This window comes from Nerophis lumbriciformis, linkage group LG01 (assembly GCF_033978685.3).
Source record: "Nerophis lumbriciformis linkage group LG01, RoL_Nlum_v2.1, whole genome shotgun sequence".
In the NCBI taxonomy this organism is placed as follows: Eukaryota; Metazoa; Chordata; class Actinopteri; order Syngnathiformes; family Syngnathidae; genus Nerophis; species Nerophis lumbriciformis.
The window spans coordinates 14,281,072-14,301,364 of record NC_084548.2 but is presented as its reverse complement, the minus strand read 5'-3'; the positions used below and the strand labels follow the sequence as shown (position 1 = coordinate 14,301,364).

At 36.3% G+C, this 20,293-nt stretch overlaps 1 protein-coding gene across 1 annotated transcript; it reads left to right on the top strand.

The window, feature by feature from the left end:
- Window positions 1-15,056: 15,056 nt before the first annotated feature.
- Window positions 15,057-17,096, top strand: her3 (hairy-related 3). Its single transcript, XM_061970498.1, has 4 exons — window positions 15,057-15,166; window positions 15,263-15,358; window positions 16,487-16,568; window positions 16,663-17,096. The coding sequence occupies exons 1-4, from the start codon at window positions 15,119-15,121 to the stop codon at window positions 17,064-17,066; spliced, it is 630 nt and encodes a 209-aa protein (XP_061826482.1). The 5' UTR covers window positions 15,057-15,118; the 3' UTR covers window positions 17,067-17,096.
- The last annotated feature ends 3,197 nt before the right edge of the window (window positions 17,097-20,293 follow it).

Genomic DNA, 20,293 nt, shown 5'->3' with positions numbered 1-20,293 from the left:
AACATAAAGTTATGACCACAAACAGCGAAAATCAGTGGCTTGCAGTCAGGGGAGGCAGGTGAGGCGGTGCCTCACGTGCCATCATGGAAAGAAAAAAAAAGTAAAAAGAAAAAAAAAATTAAATTGTTATATGTATCCAGTGATTAAACTATAAAGTTATTTTCCATTTAACTTCACCAGTTTTAGATTATTTTTATTCAAAATCTCTGAATTTTCACATTTGCCGTTCAAATACTGAGAAGAGACTTGCGGTGAGTCAGCAGCCAGTTGAGGCACGTCACTCAGTTGAGCCTCACCATGGATTGCGCAATGACTCGGCTAACTGCTGGCCTGCTGTGCAGTGAGACCGTATTGCTATATGAATTATATTATACATTTCCATAGTTTAGTTAGCTGAGGTATATAATGTACAGTGTATTTTGTCAACAACTGTATGTGTGTAACGTATTTCTTGTGCTGAGCAATCATAAAACGGCTGCAAAAGACGCACTGGGTGAGGCTCGCAGTAATCCCGCCTCCTGGTGGTAGAGGGCGCTAGTGATCCCAGAGATCATTCTTGCGACTACTCGGCTGCAGAAGACGTGACAACAAGCAGCAACAGTTAGCAGCGATCGTTTATTTTTTCCTCTCGCCTGGACTATTAAAATGGAGGACTACATATCTAAAATAAAACTGGACTTTCAATCAAAGCAGGAGGTAATACTTAAAGGAAGATCTCCATTGAGACAGAGAGACTTTTAAAACTGAAGAAAGATAAGGAAGACTTCTATAAACAAGTTATCGATGCTCTTGTTCAAAAGGAGCTGCGCATGGACTTCATTTATAAGTAAAGGTAAGACCATAATAACGTTTTTTTTATTAAATGTGCTTTTTTGTGTGCTACAGTTTGTATGTGTAAAGTTAAAGTTAAGTTAAAGTAGCAATGATTGTCACACACACTAGGTGTGGTGAAATTTGTCCTCTGCATTTGACCCATCCCCTCGATCACCCCCTGGGAGGTGAGGGGAGCAGTGGGCAGCAGCGGCGCCGCGCCCGGGAATAATTTTTGGTGATTTAACCCCCAATTCCAACCCCAAGCAGGGAAGAATGCTGGTATGAGCTTTTAAACATAACCCGTTAACTGCTGCCAATGAAATGGTGAATAAGATACTCTTTAGGGTTCATATGTTTGTAAATCTGACTGTGATGAAGTCAGTGCCTCACCAGCCATCAACCTCACCGCACGTCACTGGCGAAAATGTACCTGAAAGGAAGAAAAATAGTACTCTAAGGGTTAAAAGCCAATGTTCCATGCAGTGCTTCTCGCAGGCCTCCTCCCCGAGGGGGGTATGTGATCATTCCTGCAGGGGCCAATTGGCATTTTGTTGCGGCTTTTGACTCCTGCAGACACGGGAGGATGAACCGTGAAAGTAGGAACGAATTGTTAAATGGTGCCACTTAGCTGGGCATATGGCGCCGTGGGGGAGCAGCTCAGTGCTGACACCAACAAATTGACGATTTCATAGCAATTTCACTCTTGCTGTGTCATTCACCACACACGTTGAGCACACGTCACGTTTGGGGTCATTTAAACAGAATTAGTGAGAAAAAATGAATTGCAATTTTATAACAATTTTAGTACAACTAAATATTTCCATCCATTTTCTATTAATGCACATTAGGCTATTTGTAGAGCCTGTGTTATTTATATTCATATACTTTATAAAACAACTTTACATTTTCCGCTAAACATTTATTAAGATATAAATGTTTTCATAAAATCATTGTATTCTCACAAATTGGGATTTTCTTTTTTTTTTAAAGAAACACGTAATTTTATTCTAATTTTGTTCATAAAATTATGCAGTATCCTTGTAATATTGCGATTTTATTTATTAAATTAAAAAAACAGGTTTTAAGAAATACTAATGTTTTTCTTGACTAAAGAAAGTAGAAAAAGTGGTTTTATTTTTCTTATGCTTTTTGGGGAGGGGGATTACAAGCAAAATGCTGCAACACAATTGCAACAACTAACTCGCATATTGTTTGTTGTCATTTGAATGTTTATAAAGACACAAAGTTCTGCTGTGTGTCCAAAAAAAATAGCATAAGGAGCGAGGAAAATCGGAGGAACGCCCCTGTGTCTTTTCACTTGTACTTTCAATTTTCCACTTTGCTCAGATAAAGGGGGGACCCTGGGAAAACCTTGTGCCGGCAACTGGTCCTTGAAACCAACAAAACCCAGTGTGGCTGGGACTTAAGGCTGGAATTATTGTGTGAATGCTCCAAAGCATTCACACATGGTTTTCTACACCAAAATGCATCTATTTATTATTATTATTCAACAACTTCTTCTTCTTCTCCAGATTTTGGCGCGCTCCACCTTCCACATTTTTCATCCGATTCAAACCGTTCCAACTTCAAACTGTTCAGCCTATTCGGGAATTGCAGACCTTTCCCTTAACAAATTCCAAAAATGTCCCTGATTTCCCAGAATTCCAGGTTTTCCGGGACATTTAAAACATTCAAAATTAATTGGCCATTTTTCAAACTTTCACCATTTCCACATTTTTCAACCGATTCAAACCATTCCCCCTTCAACACATTCCATCATTATGGAAATTCAAACTACTTGTTTTCTAAGTTAAAAAAAAAAATCCAGGATTTTCCAGAATTCCTGGTTTTCCAAAGCCCGATTTCCACCCTTTTCTCTGGCGACTACTTGTCCCACATTTTTCAACCCACTTCAACCGTTCCACCGTCAAAATATTCCTCTTAATTAGGACAAAAAACAAAGTTGTTTTTTGAACTGGAAAAATTTGCGGTTTTCCCGAAATTCCAGGAATTCCGTAATACCATTTCTCAATTCAACATGTTACTACTTCAACAGTTGTCGACTGATTTGAAAAATTTCAACACCAACCATTTCAACTCATTCAGACCATTCAAGTTTTTTTTACCATTTTAAAAAGAATTCCCCTTTTTCCCCAAATTCCCAATTTTGGGGGAAATTCCCATTTAAATCAATGGGACATTCTTCAAAGTTCCACAATTGAATCATCTGATTCAAACTGTTCCAACATCAAAATATTCAGCCTGTTCAGGAATTGTGTGCTCTACTTCAACAATTCCGGAAAAAAATTACAGGATTCCAGTTTGACTTCAGCATTGGAGCATTCAAACGCAATTCCTTCAAGAATGACCTCATCTAGTTTTAATTGTTTTCCTTATTAAATCAAGGTTGAGCTAAATTATTTTTATCCCCATTATAGATAAGTATTTAATCTTACTTGTTGTTTAAGACAGTGTTTCTCTAACCACTGTGCCACTTCACACTAGAGTGCCGTGAGATACAGTCTGGTGTGTCGTGGGAGATGATCTAGTTTCACCTATTTGGGTTAAATATATTTTTTGCAAACCCATAATTATAGTCTGCAAATGATGTGTTGTTGTTGAGTGTCGGTGCTGTCTAGAGATCGGCAGAGTAACTGTGTAATACTCTTCCATATCAGTAGGTGGCAGCCGATAGCTAATTGCTTTGTAGATGTCAAAAACAGCGTGCAGGTAAAAAGGTGTCTAATGCTTAAACAAAAAATAAACAAAAGGTGAGTGCCCTTAATAAAGGCATTGAAGCTTAGGGAAGGCTATGAAGGATGAAACTAAAACTGAACTGCCTACAAAGTAAACAAAAAACAGAATGCTGGACGACAGCAAAGACTTACTGTGGAGCAAAGACGGCGTCCACAATGTACATCCGAACATGGCATGACAATCAACAATGTCCCCACAAAGAAGGATAAAAACGACGGAAATATTATTGATTGCTAAAACAAAGTAGATGCGGGAAATATCGCTCAAAGGAAGACATGAAACTGCTACAGGAAAATACCAAAAAGAGAGAAAAAGCCACCAAAATAGGAGCGCAAGACAAGAACCAAAACACTACACACAGGAAAACAGGAACAAAGTCAAAATAAATCACGGCGTGATATGACAGGTGGTGACAGCACACCTACTTTGAGACAAGAGCTATATTGATGCATGCTTGGTTATGGTTTAAAGTCATATCCAACAATTGCGACAACGACTTTTTACTGTCAACTGAGTTTCATTCTTTAATGATTTCTGCTGGTGGTGTGCCTCCGGATTTTTTCAACGCAAAAAATGTGCCTTGGCTCAAAAAAGGCTGAAAAACACTGCTCTAAGCCATGGGCATTTGCGCCCCAGGCCACAAATTCTAAAACTACAAAAGAATATATCAAAAATATAGTATAAAATTAAATATTAACATATGATGTAAAATTGAAAAACACTGGTTTAAGATATATGCGGAGTGTTTAATCTGCAAATTGAAACCCTGATCGCACGTTATCAACTTCAATTGCACTCCAATCTGCTGACGGAGGCATTTTGAGTCATATTTGTGCGTTAGTCTTCCATGTTGATTTACCAAGACAGTGAGAGCACCAAAGGGTTGCTGCTTTATTCTCATTCAAAGTGCTTTGGAAGTTTGGAGTAAATGGCAGATGTTTTGCAATTCAAGTGTTTAACAATGGCAGCCCTCCCTCCTTCTCTCCTCTTCGTCTCCTCTCCCCTCGCCCCCTTGTGTCTTTCACTCGGGAGCCCAACAAAGGCTTCATCCTCCAGCGAGTTATAAAGTTACTTTGCAGTCAGTTCATTTAGAGAACCTTAAGCGATGTTAATGTGCACCTCGGCTCCTTTCATGCACACACAGGCCGACAGCGGCCATTGTGCCCGCAGAGCAAAGGGAGAAGTCTTTAAATAAACCCCAAAAAGAAGTCCATCGAAATTCATGACGCTCTTTTCTATTTGATGTTTGATCAGAGCTGCTGTCGCGTGCAGCTTTGGACCAAATCCTCGCCTTACATTATTTTGTACTCGATATTTTTTTATTATTCCACGACATGCACCTGTTCGTGTGTACCTGCTGCCCTTTTGTGCACTTGTTGCGCACAATGCACGCCTTTTGGTCACACCAGCGCAGGCTTAATGCGCCCGAATGGACGGCGGCGAATCGATTTGCTCCGCTCTCGCGGTGCCAAATAGTGAGCCTGCGTGTCCTTGTCTGCGTGTCGAAGCACGCATCGTGTCTAAAGGCATGCATTTGCATAAGGAGGATCTTCAGTCGTGTATGCACTGCAAAAACTGAAATCTAAGTAAGATTAAATATCTCAAATAAGGGTGATAATTGCTTATTTTCTGTCTTATAAGATAATTCTTCTCACTAAGCAGATTTTATGTTAGAGTGTTGTACTTGTTTTAAGTGTTTTGGTCCTAAATGATCTCAGTAAGATATTACAGCTTGTTGCTGAGATTTGATGACCTATATTGAGTAAAACATGCTTGAAACTAGAATACCAACTGATGCAAAGCTGTGTCATCAACACTCACAAGTATAAAACTACTTTTTTTAAGTAATAATATAGCATTATGTCAAGATAATTAATTTAAGAATATTTTTCAACATATTGAGCAAAAGGGTCTATTTTTTTTCTACCAAGAAAAGTGCACTTGTTATTAGTGAGAATATACTTATTTTAAGGTATTTTTTGGGTTCATTGAGGTTAGCTAATTTTACTTGCTTTGGGAAGTCTTGACAAGCCAAATGTTCGTGTTCTATTGGCAGATAATTTTGCTTAGTTCAAATAAAATACCCCTCATTTTTTGTATCTTGTTTTTGAACACTGACTTTTTGCAGTGTGTTGCTCGATTCAGCACGGTGCGCTTACCACACTGCAAAAAGTCAGTGTTCAAAAACAAGAAAAAAAAAATAGAACAAGAAAATTTGGCTTCTAAAGACTTTCCAAAACAAGTAAAATTAGCTAACCTCAATGAACCCAAAATACCTTAAAATAAGTATATTCTCACTAATAACAACTGTACTACCATATGAGTACGTATTTTCTCTTGTTTCATTGAAAACAAAACAGCAACGTCCATTTGGCTGTCATCTGTTTTAATATGTCAAATAATTGTGTCAAAGTCATTTTTTTTTTTTTTTTACATGCTTGAAATAAGAAATTATTATTTTAAAAAAGTAGTTTTATACTTGTGAGTGTTGATGACACAGCTTTGCAACAGTTGATATTCTAGTTTCAAGCATGTTTTACTCAATATAGGTCATCAAATCTCAGCAACAAGCTGTAATATCTTACTGAGATCATTTAGGACCAAAACACTTAAAACAAGTAAAACACTCTAACATAAAATCTGCTTAGTGAGAAGAATTATCTTATCAGACAGAAAGTAAGCAAATATCACCCTTATTTGAGATATTTAATCTTACGTAGATTTCAGTTTTGGCAGTGCAAATGTAAATTATCTTAAATTTTTCTTTAAAATGTACAAAATCTTCCTCGAAAATGTACAACTTTGTCTCACAAAATGTTATTTTTCTTCAAAAATATACAACTTTTTTTCTCAAATATATAGGTTTTCTTTGGTGATACAATTATTTTTTTTTTTCTAAATTAAGTATTTCTTAAAAATAAATAACAAAATGTCATTTTGTTTGTAGATTATATGCAATCTGTTGTTGTTTTCCCTAATTTGAGTGTACATAAATGAAGGTGTGTGTGTGTTACTGAGCCTGACCTGGACATAATCTGGACTGGACCTGGTTTTAAGAACCCTTTAAAACAATGTAATTTCATTGACAACCTGGTCTGGTGAAGATAATATCCTTTATTTTATTTATTTATTTTTTTAATTTAATTAAATAAATAGATATAATTTTCTTGAACGAAAAAAAAATAAAAAAAATAACAGTTACATAGAAATGAGTAATTAATGGAAATTAGTCAAATTAACTGTTAAAGGTTCTTTCTTTTCTTTTTTTTCTTTAGTTTATTTCGAACATGAACACACTTACAGCATAATACATCACACAATTTCATATCATTTCATTTTACATCATGCCCGAAAAGGAGTAAGAAGAAGCAAAGCTTATTTAATCCTACCCCTTGACACCTATCCATGACACCTCAGCAATGCCACAGGCTGATTGCCTCCATGCCACGCCGCATTGATGCAGTAATCTCTGCAAAAGGATTCCCAACCAAGTACTGAATGCATTAATTGACATTTTCAAACGTTTGATTTTGTTTTGCTGCTATAAATCTTTTTTTTTTTTACTTGGTCTGAGGAAATATTCTAATTTTTTGAGATACGATTTTTGAGTTTTCTTAAACTGTATGCCATAATCCGCAATATTAAAATAATAAAAGGCTTGCAATATTTCAGTTGATGTGTAATGAATCCAGAATGTATGACTTTTTTTTTTTTAATTGCATTACAGAAAATAAAGAACTTTATCACAATATTCTAATTTTATGAGACAGTCTAGTACAGGGGTCGGCAACCCAAAATGTTGAAAGAGCCATATTGAACCAAAAATACAAAAACAAATCTGTCTAGAGCCGCAAAAAATTAAAAGCCATATTACATACAGATAGTATGTCATGAGATATAAATTGAATTAAGAGGACCTAAAGGAAACTAAATGACCTCAAATATACCTACAAATGAGGAATAATGATGCAATATGTACATATAGCTAGCCTAAATAGCATGTTAGCATCGATTAGCTTGCAGTCATGCAGTGACCAAATATGCCCGATTAGCACTCCACACAAGTCATGCACAACGTTAAAAGTTTGGTGGACAAAATGAGACAGAAAAAGAAGTGGCATAAAACACGTCCTAGAAAGTCGGAGAAAAGTTATAAATGTAAACAAACTACGGTGAGTTCAAGGACCGCCAAAATTAGTAGGACAAAACGGCGCTCGCCAAATACTCGAATCCGTTAAGCTGACAGTGTGCTTTATAACAATTAGGGAGGTTTGTGTCATGTTTGTCCTCCTACAGAAACCATATTAAAACAAAAAATATATATTTTTCCCCTCATCTTTTTCCATTTTTCATACATTTTTTAAAAAGCTCCAGAGAGCCACTAGGGCGGCGCTAAAGAGCCGATGCGGCTCTAGAGCCGCGGGTTGCCGACCCCTGGTCTAATAGCATCATCAACAGAGATACAAAGAATTGCTATTGCGACATGCAGTGGACACATTTAGAACTGCAGTTTCTTTCATTCAAAAATTTCAGGTACATTTTTATACTTAGCAAACTCATCCCACGGGCAGGATAAATCCTGTTCGCGGGTCTGATCCGGCCCTTTGACACCCTTAACATAGACATTATTCCATAAATCCATTATTGTTTCCTGAGGTGAGTGAGGCATGCAGTCTGTAAAATAGGCGATTATCTTGCAAATGTTCCTGTTTGCAACTGAGTTTATTGCAGTAATAGCATAATTGCCTCACTAATTGTTGTTAACAAGTCCCCCAATAGTCCAATTATTAGCGCGTCTCTCTCGGAGCCCCCGCCGGGCATGACTCCATGACAAAAGCCCCAAAGGGTTAATGAATGACGCGCGGCTCAAAGAAGGAAAGTGGCGCTGGAACTGCGTCCTTTTTATAAACATGCACTTAAGTTGTCGTTTAATGGCGCATTGCATCCTCATTTCCAACTGGGACACAAGCGCGTCATTGCGCCATTCTCATGGAGGGACGCTGGCGGGAGGCAGGCTTTGAAGTGCGGGACGCGCTCCCTTCCTTCCACGTTGTTGCAATAACCATCGCTTCTTTATAGCAAACAGCCGTTACTGGCTACACTAATTGGAATTATACCGCGTAATAAGCGGGGAAATGTCTCCAGCGAGAACCCAGCGTGTCCAAAGCAAGCGTGAAAACTCAACTAATGTGACGTGGAAAGGAGACAAAGGACGCCTGCGCGCCACAGCACCTCAGCCATGATTTCATAGCGATTATACGCACGCCACTTTATTGCGTTACTTTTGTGTGCCGCAATTATTCGGTGGATTTTACGCAATTAGTGTAGTGGGGTGCGTGGCACGCGCGTGTGACGTGCAGGTGACGTGATAGTCAAAGGTGACCATGTTGTGTTGTGCACTGCATGGAATAGACTGCAATAATAAATTAATTCAAATGTAATTATGAGGTAAAAGGACCACATTTATTGTCTAGCTGTTTAAAGTCCAATTGGCCTAAAATGGCCTTTTTAGATTTAGACTTCATAAAAACGTATTTAAAAAAGAAAAAAAAAAGGGTAATGCTGACACACAAACTGGTGGGTCTGAACAGGTATTATTCAATTATATTATTTGAATAATACATAACTATCTAATAGAGCTTAGGTTGATGTTTTTTTAATTTATAATAGCAGAATTAGTTATAAACATAAGTTATAGATATACACTTGACTACAGGTGTATTCAGCGTAATTGCTAAAAAGACAGGTTTGAATGATTTTTATACTATATAGTTTTTAATTGACAATTCATTTTCACACAAACAATATTTGCATCAGCATCTCTTTTGTATATGATTCATATACTTGAAAAAAGGATTAAAAAAAAAGTAGGTAAGGTTTAAAAAAGTAAGTACAAATATAGAAAAGTATTAACATTTAGGTTAAAAACGTTCGTTAAGGTAAAAGTAGATTAAAAAAAAGAAACATGGGTAAAAATGAGTAGAAGGAGGTTAAAAAAACAAGGTTAAAAGTAGGTAAACATAGGTAAATTAGGGTTAAAATGTGTTAAAAGTAGAGAAACACACGTAAAATAAGGTAATAAAATGTAACATAGGTAAAAAGTAGGTAAACGTGTAAAATAAGGTATATGTATAGATAAACATAGGTTAAAACAGTTAAAAAAGTAAAAAAGGTAAAAAAAAAAAAGTATAATTAACAGGTAAAAAAAAAAGTTGGTAAACTTGAATACAATTTAAAAAAAATAGGTAAACATGTTTTTTTAAAAGTACGTAAACATAGATAAAAGAAGGCATTACAAATATGTAACCAGGTTTTTAAAAAATAGGTAAACGTAGGTAAATTAGGGTTAATATATATGTTAAAAGTAGAGAAACATAGTAAAAGAAGGTAAACAAATTTAACATATAGGTAAAAAGTAGATAAACATATAGGTAAAATAAGGCATACGTATAGGTAAACATAGGTTAAAAAAGTTTAAAAAGTAAAAAAGGGTAAAAAAAAAAAAAAAAATCCGGGTAAAAAAAAGTAGGTAAACTTGAATAAAAAATAAAAAAAATAGGTAAACATATTTTTTAGAAGTACGTAAACATAGATAAAAGAAGGCATAACAAATATGTAACCAGGTTTTTTAAAAATACATAAACGTGGGTAAATTAGGGTTAAATATGTTCAAAATATAGAAACATATGTAAAAGAACCTAAAAAAAATAACATATAGGTAAAAAGTAGATAAACATATAGGTAAAATAAGGCATAGGTATAGGTAAACATAGGTTAAAAAAGTTTAAAAAGTAAAAAAGGGTAAAAAAAAAAAATTGCCGCGTAAAAAAAAAAGGAGGTAAACTTGAATAAAATAAAAAAAAATAGGTAAACATATTTTTAAAAAGTACGTAAACGTAGATAAAAGAAGGCATAACAAATATGTAACCAGGTTTTAAAAAAACACATAAACGTGGGTAAATTAGGGTTAAAATATGTTCAAAATATAGGAACATATGTAAAAGAAGCTAAAAAAAAAAATAACATATAGGTAAAAAATGTCTGTCTATCTGTGTTGGTCCTGCGATGAGGTGGCGACTTGTCCAGGGTGTACCCCGCCTTCCGCCCGATTGTAGCTGAGATAGGCTCCAGCGCCCCCGCGACCCCAAAGGGAATAAGCGGTAGAAAATGGATGGATGGATGGGTAAAAAGTAGATAAACATATAGGTAAAATAAGGCATAGGTATAGGTAAACATAGGTCTAAAAAGTAAAAAAGGGTAAAAAAAAATTGCTGGGTAAAAAAAAAAGGAGATAAACTTGAATAAAAAAAATAAAAAAAGGTAAACATATTTTTAAAAAGTACGTAAACGTAGATAAAAAAAGGCATAACAAATATGTAACCAGGTTTAAAAAAAATAGGTAAATGTAAGTAAATTAGGGTTAAAATATGTTAAAAGTAGAAAAACATACGTAAAAGAAAGTAAACAAATTTAACATGTAGGTAAACATAGGTAAAATAAGGTCATATGTATAGGTAAACATAAGTTAAAACAGTTTAAAAAGACTAAAAAAAATTTACTAAATAAAAAAAAAAAAAGTAGGTACACTCTAATAAAATAAAATAAAATAGGTAACCGATTGTAGCTGAGATAGGCTCCAGCGCCCCCCGCAACCCCAAAGGGAATAAGCGGTAGAAAATGGATGGATGGGTAAACATGTTTTTAAAAAGTATGTACACATATAAGAAGGTATAACATTAAAAAAGAAAATAGGTACAAAGGTAAAAAATTAAGTAAATATAGTTCATTTTCATACAAACGTACTGTAAATGTTGAATGTTGTTAAAAAAAGAACTTAAGGACATTTATTATGCAGTTATTGGTTCAATAAAAGATGAAATATATGTTCAATAGTAAACGAGCAGGTTTGAGGGTGACGCATTTGCTGTCAATGCAAAAGTCGCTTTTTTTTTATTAACTGAAGAAAATGTTCCATGTTGAGACCCAAAAAGTGTATCAAATCACTGCAGTGCCACAGAAAGCTGATAAGTTTACTGTAAAAATAAGTTTTGGTTCTACATTTAGTCCGTGGAGCGTGCGTGCGAGCGTGGAAACGGAGACGATCTTTGTTGCTGAGAATGAAGGAGAACAAAAGATCAACACTAACTCCTTTTGAAGTAAGTTAACGTCCTCCTCCTTTACGCACGCAGGCCCCGCCATCACTTTAACACGCAAGCAGTTTAGAAAATGCCAGAAAGTTTTCACTGACAACTCACGCGACTTTGCCCCCCCCCCCCCCCCCCCCCCCCACCCCCCACCCCCCTACACTTGACATTATATGAGCCACCACCTGTTGCTTTAAGGAAGGAGCTCCTTTCCAGAGCTTCAATCTGCACTCATTTCCATTTTCTAGTGGACTTTTTTTTTTCTCCCGTGCGTAAGAGATGCGCACCGTGGGCAGCAGTGCGTGCAGTGAGCGTTCCCAAGGCCGCTCTCTTTTCAGGGAGCAGTGTGGAGAATTGCAAAGCGGGGGGGACAGAGGACAAGGGGCGGCCCACGATTCTCCTCGGTGCCCCCACGCACCCCCACGCCAAAACGCTAAGCAGCCCCACGCCCCATCCCCAGCCAGCCCCATGATGTAAACGCAAAAAGTCATGATGGGATACGTTTGTTTTTTTGTTTTTTTAAGTATTGAGTGCACTTTTATAAACATTGACGTGTGTGTGTGTGTGTGTGTGTGTGTGTAAATGTCGAGACATCAGCGCAGGTGTGTAACCTATACGCGCCGTGCAGTGAAATCAAGACGTGTGTGGATAATTATCACGGCGCTGCTGGCGTGAAACTCCTCAAATAAAAGAGTCAATGCGCGACTCAAGCCGAAGCAGAAGCATGCAAAAACTATTGTGTTTTACTTTTGGCCTTTTTTAAACACTTTTTGTCTGTTTTTTCCCCCCCACCTCACACGTAGTTGCTGAGCCTTTGCGACAGGAGACATTGTAATGTGGCATTTCACTTATGAATTAATTAGTTTTAATAAGTTTCATGAAATAAAAGACTGTACAGTTTCCGGTGAGTAATTGAACTACGCGCACTGTAAAATCCAATTAGTTATAACTTTACTTAAAAAAAAAACAATAATGTATCGTTATATACAAACCAGAATACAATTTTGAAGTAAAGTTTCACTTGAGTGGCTATACATACTTTTGTTTAGATCAGTGTTTTTCAACCACTAGTGTGCCGTGGGAGATTATCTAATTTCACCTATTTGGGTTAAAAATGTTTTTTTTGCAAATGATGTGTTGTTGTTGAGTGTCGGTGCTGTCTAGAGCTCGGCAGAGTAACCGTGTAATACTCTTCCATATCAGTAGGTGGCAGCCGGTAGCTAATTACTTTGTAGATGTCGGAAACAGCGGGAGGCAGTGTGCAGGTAAAAAAGTGTCTAATGCTTAAACCAAAAATAAACAAAAGGTGAGTGCCCTTAAGAAAAGGCATTGAAGCTTAGGGAAGGCTATGCATAACGAAACTAAAACTGAACTGGCTACAAAGTCAACAAAAAACAGAATGCTGGACGACAGTAAAGACTTACTGTGGAGCAAAGACGGCGTCCACAATGTACGTCCGAACATGACATGACAATCAACAATGTCCCCACAAAGAAGGATAAAAACAACTGAAATATTCTTGATTGCTAAAACAAAGTAGATGCGGGAAATATCGCTCAAAGGAAGACACGAAACTGCTACAGGAAAATACCAAAAAAAGAGAAAAGGCCAGCAAAAATAGGAGCGCAAGACAAGAACTAAAACACTACACACAGGAAAACAGCAAAAAACTCAAAATAAGTCAGGGTGTGATGTGACAGGTGACAGTACACCTACTTTGAGACAAGAGCTATAGTGATTCATGGTTGGTTATGGTTTAAAGTCATATCCAACAATTGCGACAACGACTTTTTACTGTCAACTGAGTTTCGTTTTTTAATGATTTTTTCAACGCAAAAAATGTGCTTTGGCTCAAATAAGGTTAAAAAACACTGGTTTAGAGTAATTATTCAAATAATGATACTTCCATGCAACTTATTCATGATTTAAAGTGCTACAAACTGTCTGTATTCATGGTTGCTTATTTAATTTTGGTTGACTCAAAATATCATAAGTGTCATAACTAAAATCAACAATATGATTTAGTAGGTAAAATAACCTTCAGAATACTGCCAACTTGCCACTTATTATGCACCAAACATTATATTTATATTAATAACAGCGAGAGCCCCAATTCAGTTAGATCAACTTATGTGTTGCATTTTAATATTTACTATACGTAATAAATACAGTCATTATTTAGTACATACATCAAGATTTTTTTGATTTTTTTTCCATTTCATCCATGGGATTTGAGCCGAGGATGTCGTTGTGGCTTGTGCAGCCCTTTGAGACACTCGTGATTTAGGGCTATATAAATAAATGATCAATTTAAATTTGCCAGTTAACGTTGGGAACCAGAATAAGGTGATAAAATATGATAAATATGCTCTTTTGTAGCTCACAGCACATAACTGTGGCGCGTTCAAAGATCCTTCAAAAGTCAGGCATCGCCAAATGTTTGTTTTTTTAAGGCAGGGAGGGCTTAACCCCAACAGATGCACCAATCATAATTAGAAAAACTAATAGTTATTATCATTATAATGATGTATTTTTAAGATGAAAATGATTTGTATCCACTATAATGACACAGCTAATCTCAATACAAAGTGGATAGAAACTTGACAGATTTAAAATCATACTTTGTAGTGAATAATCAAATCAAATCAAATCAAATCAACTTTATTTATAAAGCACATTTAAAATTTACCACAGGGGTAGCCAAAGTGCTGTACAATGAACAGGTTAAAAGATAAAACGAGTACCGAGCAAACACAACACAACACAAACAGAACACGATAAAAAATAAATAATTAAAATAGAATTAATAATGACAGATTTTATGATTATTAAAACTAACTTTCTGGCTACTTTATATCACATTTGTCGGCACTATTTAAAAAAATATATAAATGAAAAAAATAAAAATGAACAGAACTTAAAAGAAACACCAAATAATTTCTGGGGGTTCAAACATATTTTAGGGGGTCTTAGAAGTCAGCAGTCGAATACTACTACTGCAACTATACTGTTATTGTTAATAATAATAATAATATTAATGATAATAATAAGTAATCTTAAAGACCAAAATAGGGCCACGGCCGTGTCTAATATTTTGCTGAATTTATATAAGCTGTAAATAAATAATATTGAATATGTTGTTGTGAATGCTGCATACTTATTATCACTTATTATTACTTATTATTCAGACTGATTCCTGCATGTTTTTAGCAATCAAAATGTATTCGGTGCTGCACCATAGAAAGGGGATTGAGGGATGGAAGGTGGGTGGGTGTGGGGTGAGATGGAGGGGTGGGGGTCCGTTTGCATTGATATGTTAATTAGGTGCCTCTTATATATAAATCCACTCGTGGTCAACTTTCCCATCCGTGCTGTGGAGGAAGAAAAGAGAGGGACAAAAAAGTATGGTGGCCACTACTGACTGCATGGACAAGTCCATCACTGCAAATAGGGTATGTCCAAAATGTAACTTAAACAATCCAAATGCAATTTTTACATCTAAACGTATAGCAGCGTTCCTTAATGCTTTTATTTTTGAAAAATTGTAGGTTTCTAAACCACTGATGGAGAAGAAACGACGAGCTCGTATTAACAAATGTTTGGACCAGTTGAAATGTCTTCTGGAGAGCCACTACAGCAGCAGCGTGAGTATATTTTAATATATATTTACGTTGTTCAGAACTAAAATATACTTTTAAAAAACACACACAAAAAAAGCAATATTTGCTTCAAGTAAGTGCAGTAAAAATTAGATTTAAATAACTTTGAATGAATGCAAAATAAAAATATATATTGTGTTTATATAAATAAGCTATTTTAGTATTCTATTATATTAGATAGATAGATAGATAGATAGATAGATAGATAGATAGATAGATAGATAGATAGATAGATAGATAGATAGATAGATAGTACTTTAATGATTCCTTCAGGAGAGTTCCCTCAGGAAAATTAAAATTCCAGCAGCAGTGTACATAATTGAGATATAATTTAAAAAGTAAATAATGGAGGTATAAATGGAAATAAAATAGAACATATAACAATAAGAATAAAAATAAAACGAAACAATAAGAATAAAAATATAACAGTAAAAATAAGAGTATAACAAGAGAAACTAGGCAGTAGTGACCATGTTAGGAAAATTAAAAAAAAATTGAAAATTGGTAATACTGTCGATTATATGAAATATGTGATGTTTATATTGCACCTTTTATATGTATTGCACTGTTATTGCTGTTAATTGCACTAATTGCATTATATGATTGACAGTCGCCAGGGAATGAAAGGCAACTCATCTCTTACTCACGTATAAGCAATAAATACTCAATATTAGATTATTATTATTATTATTTTGCCTGACTCAATCAGTTTTGCACTCTTTTTTTTCTCTCCTCTTTTTTAATATAGCAAAACTATACAGGAAAACATTATGATACCGCCATCAGTGTGTGAATGGGTGAATGTGGAAATACTGTCAAAGCGCTTTGAGTACCTTGAAGGTAGAAAAGCGCTATACAAGTATAACCCATTTATCATTTATCATTTATATCATACTATTATTATCATACATCACTATTTTGTATTATACTTTTCTTTTTTCATATCTGTGTAATTGTTTTGATGCAGAAAAAAACTATACAGGACAATCATAATAAAATGGAATCAAATTATTATAATTGTTCATGTATTATTGTTATTTTTCCTGAAGCTTCACTTCACAAACAGAAATGAAAAAAAGTATATTCTGCAACATTTTATCTGCACCTGCGCAGATTCGTAAGCGCAAATTGGAGAAGGCAGACATCTTGGAGCTCACTGTGAGACACGTCAAGCACCTCCAGAAGACTCAGACATGTACGCCATTGCCATGTTATTAAAAAACAAATCACATTTATAGTCTTTTTTTTTTCTCCTATTTTGGTCCTCATTGTTGTATTTTTTTCTCCAGATTTTTGCAGGCGTGGCGAGCTCTCCGACTACCAAAAAGGCTTCCAAAGTTGTCTGGCCAACTTCAACCACCACCTGCTGACGGCCGACAAAAACGTCACCGACAGAAACCGCCTGAAGTTGGCGCAGTTGCGCGCCAAACTGTGCGTCGGCGGCGCGCCACAAGACAAGATCAGCACCATGGACAGCGGCCTGGTTGGTCAGTTGGCGAGGAGAGCCGAGGAGGACGAGTCGAGCTTGGCTGTGCGGGGCCGTGACAGTGAGCACACTCGTGGGTCCAAACAATGTGGGCTCGTCACGACCACCTCATCCAAAGACACGCGTGGGAAAAGCGCCACTCAGCAGAAGTCCACGCGTCCCAGGGAGGTCGGCGCCACTCAGGACAAAGTGTGGCGACCGTGGTAGAGCTGCACTGAAATATATATTCGTTTATAATTGCACTGTATGGATGTTATTGCTTATATTATACTTGTTTATCTCTCAATAAAAAGAAGGTATTATTTTGTACGGATTTTATTATTCTGCATCATTGGCGTTGTTAGGCCTATTTTAGGGGGGCTCAAGCCCCCCTAAAATATTCTTAAATCCCCCTAAATAATTTGGTGTTATATTTATTATTATTTTTTCAAATTTTAATTGTAAGTGTATCTTGTGTTTTTTATGTTGATTTAATAAAAAAATTTAAAAAAACGATACCGATAATTTAAAAAACGATACCGAAAATTTCCAATATTTCATTTTAACGCATTTATCGGACATCTATAATTAAAATACTAAATGTGGGATATAAATAATAATGGAAGCATAATTGTTTGTATATAGTATATAAATTGGTAAAAAGGTTTAACACGTGTACAAGGATATTTCACATGCCTTTACTGTGTATATAATTGAACAGTGTTTATGTTGTGTATAATGCGTATTTATAATATGTTGTACAAAGGACATTTAATAATTTTCGGAAGTTCATCTTGTACTTGACATTGTTTATAGGGTTAGGCGCAATAAGTGTTCAACTTCACCCTAAACCCTTTCGGTCTGCAACATTTTCATTTTCAATCTATGAATGTACAACTGTTTCTTTATTTTGTTGACGATTGACCGAAGAATAATAAACTATATAAACTATATAAATCACCAAAAATGATTCTGGGCGCGGCACCGCTGCTGCCCACTGCTCCCCTCACCTCCCAGGGGGTGAACAAGGGGATGGGTCAAATGCAGAGGACAAATTTCACCATACCTAGTGTGTGTGTGTGACAATCATTGGTACTTTAAGGTAGAGAGCCCCTTTAGTGTGTCGGTATCCAATCCATTCCACTTGTTCATATAGAAAATGCCCACATCACTCAAAATCCAGTCCGCATTTTCTCTGCGACCTTGCTTGCGGTCCTTGGACTTGTTCATATAGAAAATGCCCACATCACTCAAAATCCAGTCCGCATTTTCTCTGCGACCTTGCTTGCGGTCCTTGGACTTGTTCATATAGAAAATGCCCACATCACTCAAAATCCAGTCCGCATTTTCTCTGCGACCTTGCTTGCGGTCCTTGGACTTGTTCATATAGAAAATGCCCACATCACTCAAAATCCAGTCCGCATTTTCTCTGCGACCTTGCTTGCGGTCCTTGGACTTGTTCATATAGAAAATGCCCACATCACTCAAAATCCAGTCCGCATTTTCTCTGCGACCTTGCTTGCGGTCCTTGGACTTGTTCATATAGAAAATGCCCACATCACTCAAAATCCAGTCCGCATTTTCTCTGCGACCTTGCTTGCGGTCCTTGGACTTGTTCATATAGAAAATGCCCACTTCACTCTTGTAGAATCTATATAAAGTAATATACATTAGCCTAATGTTAAAATAATGAAAAAAAATAATTAAATATATTTGTTTTATTGTATTGTTACATTAATAGCTGTTGTATTATTATAGGATGCCTTGTTAAACATTTCATAGGATTTTCAGAGGGAGGAAAAACCAAGACATTTAATATAATATATATATTTTTGTTTACTTTGTAGCCAGTTCAGTTTTAGTTTCGTTCTGCATAGCCTTCCCTAAGCTTCAATGTCTTTTCTTAGGGGCTCTGACCTTTTGTTTATTTTTGGTTTAAGCATAAAACACCTTTTTACCTGCACACTGCCTCCCGCTATTTCCGACATCTACAAAGCAATTAGCTACCGGCTGCCACCTACTGATATGGAAGAGTATTACACGGTTACTCTGCCGAGCTCTAGACAGCAGCGACACTCAACAACAACACATCATTTGCAGACTATAATTACTGGTTTGCAAACAATACATTTAACCCAAATAGGTGAAAATAGATAATCTCCCACAGCACACCAGACTGTATCTCACCGCACACTAGTGTGCCACGGCACAGTGGTTGAAAAACACTGGCTTAGATAATATTAGCTCATTTTAGATTAATATTCTATACAAGTAAGCCTATATTTTACGTAAGTTATTAAATGCTATTACATCTGCATTTTTAATACTATTGATTTTTGTTTTTATTAAATTAACTTTATTAATTAATTCCCCTTCAGTTTTGGTCATTATTCCATTGAGAATGATTGGGAAACACGTGTTTACATGACATTACACGTTAGTTCGTATGAGGCTACTATAATTTCATTCCCAAAGCCCCTTGTGGAATGACTGGAAGTAAACAACTGCATAATAACAAGCTGCATTCAGCGGCTCCTTTAAGTTGGGTTTCCTTCCTGCATCTGTTTGAAGTGTTCAGAGTTGTTTCTTGTTTTGTATTTTTGCAGGGGGCGTCATAAAATGTGGGCTTTTATGGAGGCTCTCTAATGGAGAGTGAGAGGATGGCACCTTGCAGCGAGGAGAATCTCTCATACGCCCACTTGTCTCTCACACTTTTGCCCACGCAGAAGACGGATGCTTGTGTATGTTGATGCTCCCCAACGCCCAATAGCGTATTTCAGGCAAAAAATATAAATATATATGCATATATATATTCTCTATTAAAATATTTGGTCGTGGTAAATTATGACGTTGTAGAAAAGCGAAGGAAAAATTTTAGCAGAGGATGGTTTCGATCCATCGACCTCTGGGTTATGGGCCCAGCACGCTTCCGCTGCGCCACTCTGCTTCTCCGCCACCGCCGATTTTATGTTGCATTTAGCAGTAACATTACACTTCTAATGATGCAATAAGCACTTCCCCTTATTGTGTTACGTTTTTTTTGGAAAAAATGTGCCAAAGAGAAATATAATTCATAAGATTAGAATGTATACATTCGAATGTACGCAAGGGACTTCCATTCTATTTTTTTTCCAATATATTGAACGATACACAAACCTCCCGCTAGGTGGCAGCACTGCTCCAATTAATCAACCGGCTCAACCAGGAAACATGACCCATACATATATAAAACCTTTCAGTTTGCCAGTAATGATCCATCCATCCATTTTTTTCTACCGCTTGTCCCTCTCGGGGTCACGGGGGTGTCTGGAGCCTATCCAGGGTACACCCTGAATGATGACATAAATATATTTTGTCAGATTCTCATTAGGATTTCAATTCAGGGGGTGTGTGAACATGTTTTATCTCCGACAGGGGGCGTGGTAGAACACATTTGAGAACCACCGGATTAACCA

Coding starts and splice junctions, on each gene's coding strand:
- her3 (XM_061970498.1), top strand. CDS start 15,119: ATGGTGGCCACTACTGACTGCATGGACAAGTCCATCACTGCAAATAGG. Junction 15,167..15,262: donor AGTCCATCACTGCAAATAGG/GTATGTCCAAAA, acceptor GAAAAATTGTAG/GTTTCTAAACCACTGATGGA. Junction 15,359..16,486: donor AGAGCCACTACAGCAGCAGC/GTGAGTATATTT, acceptor GCACCTGCGCAG/ATTCGTAAGCGCAAATTGGA.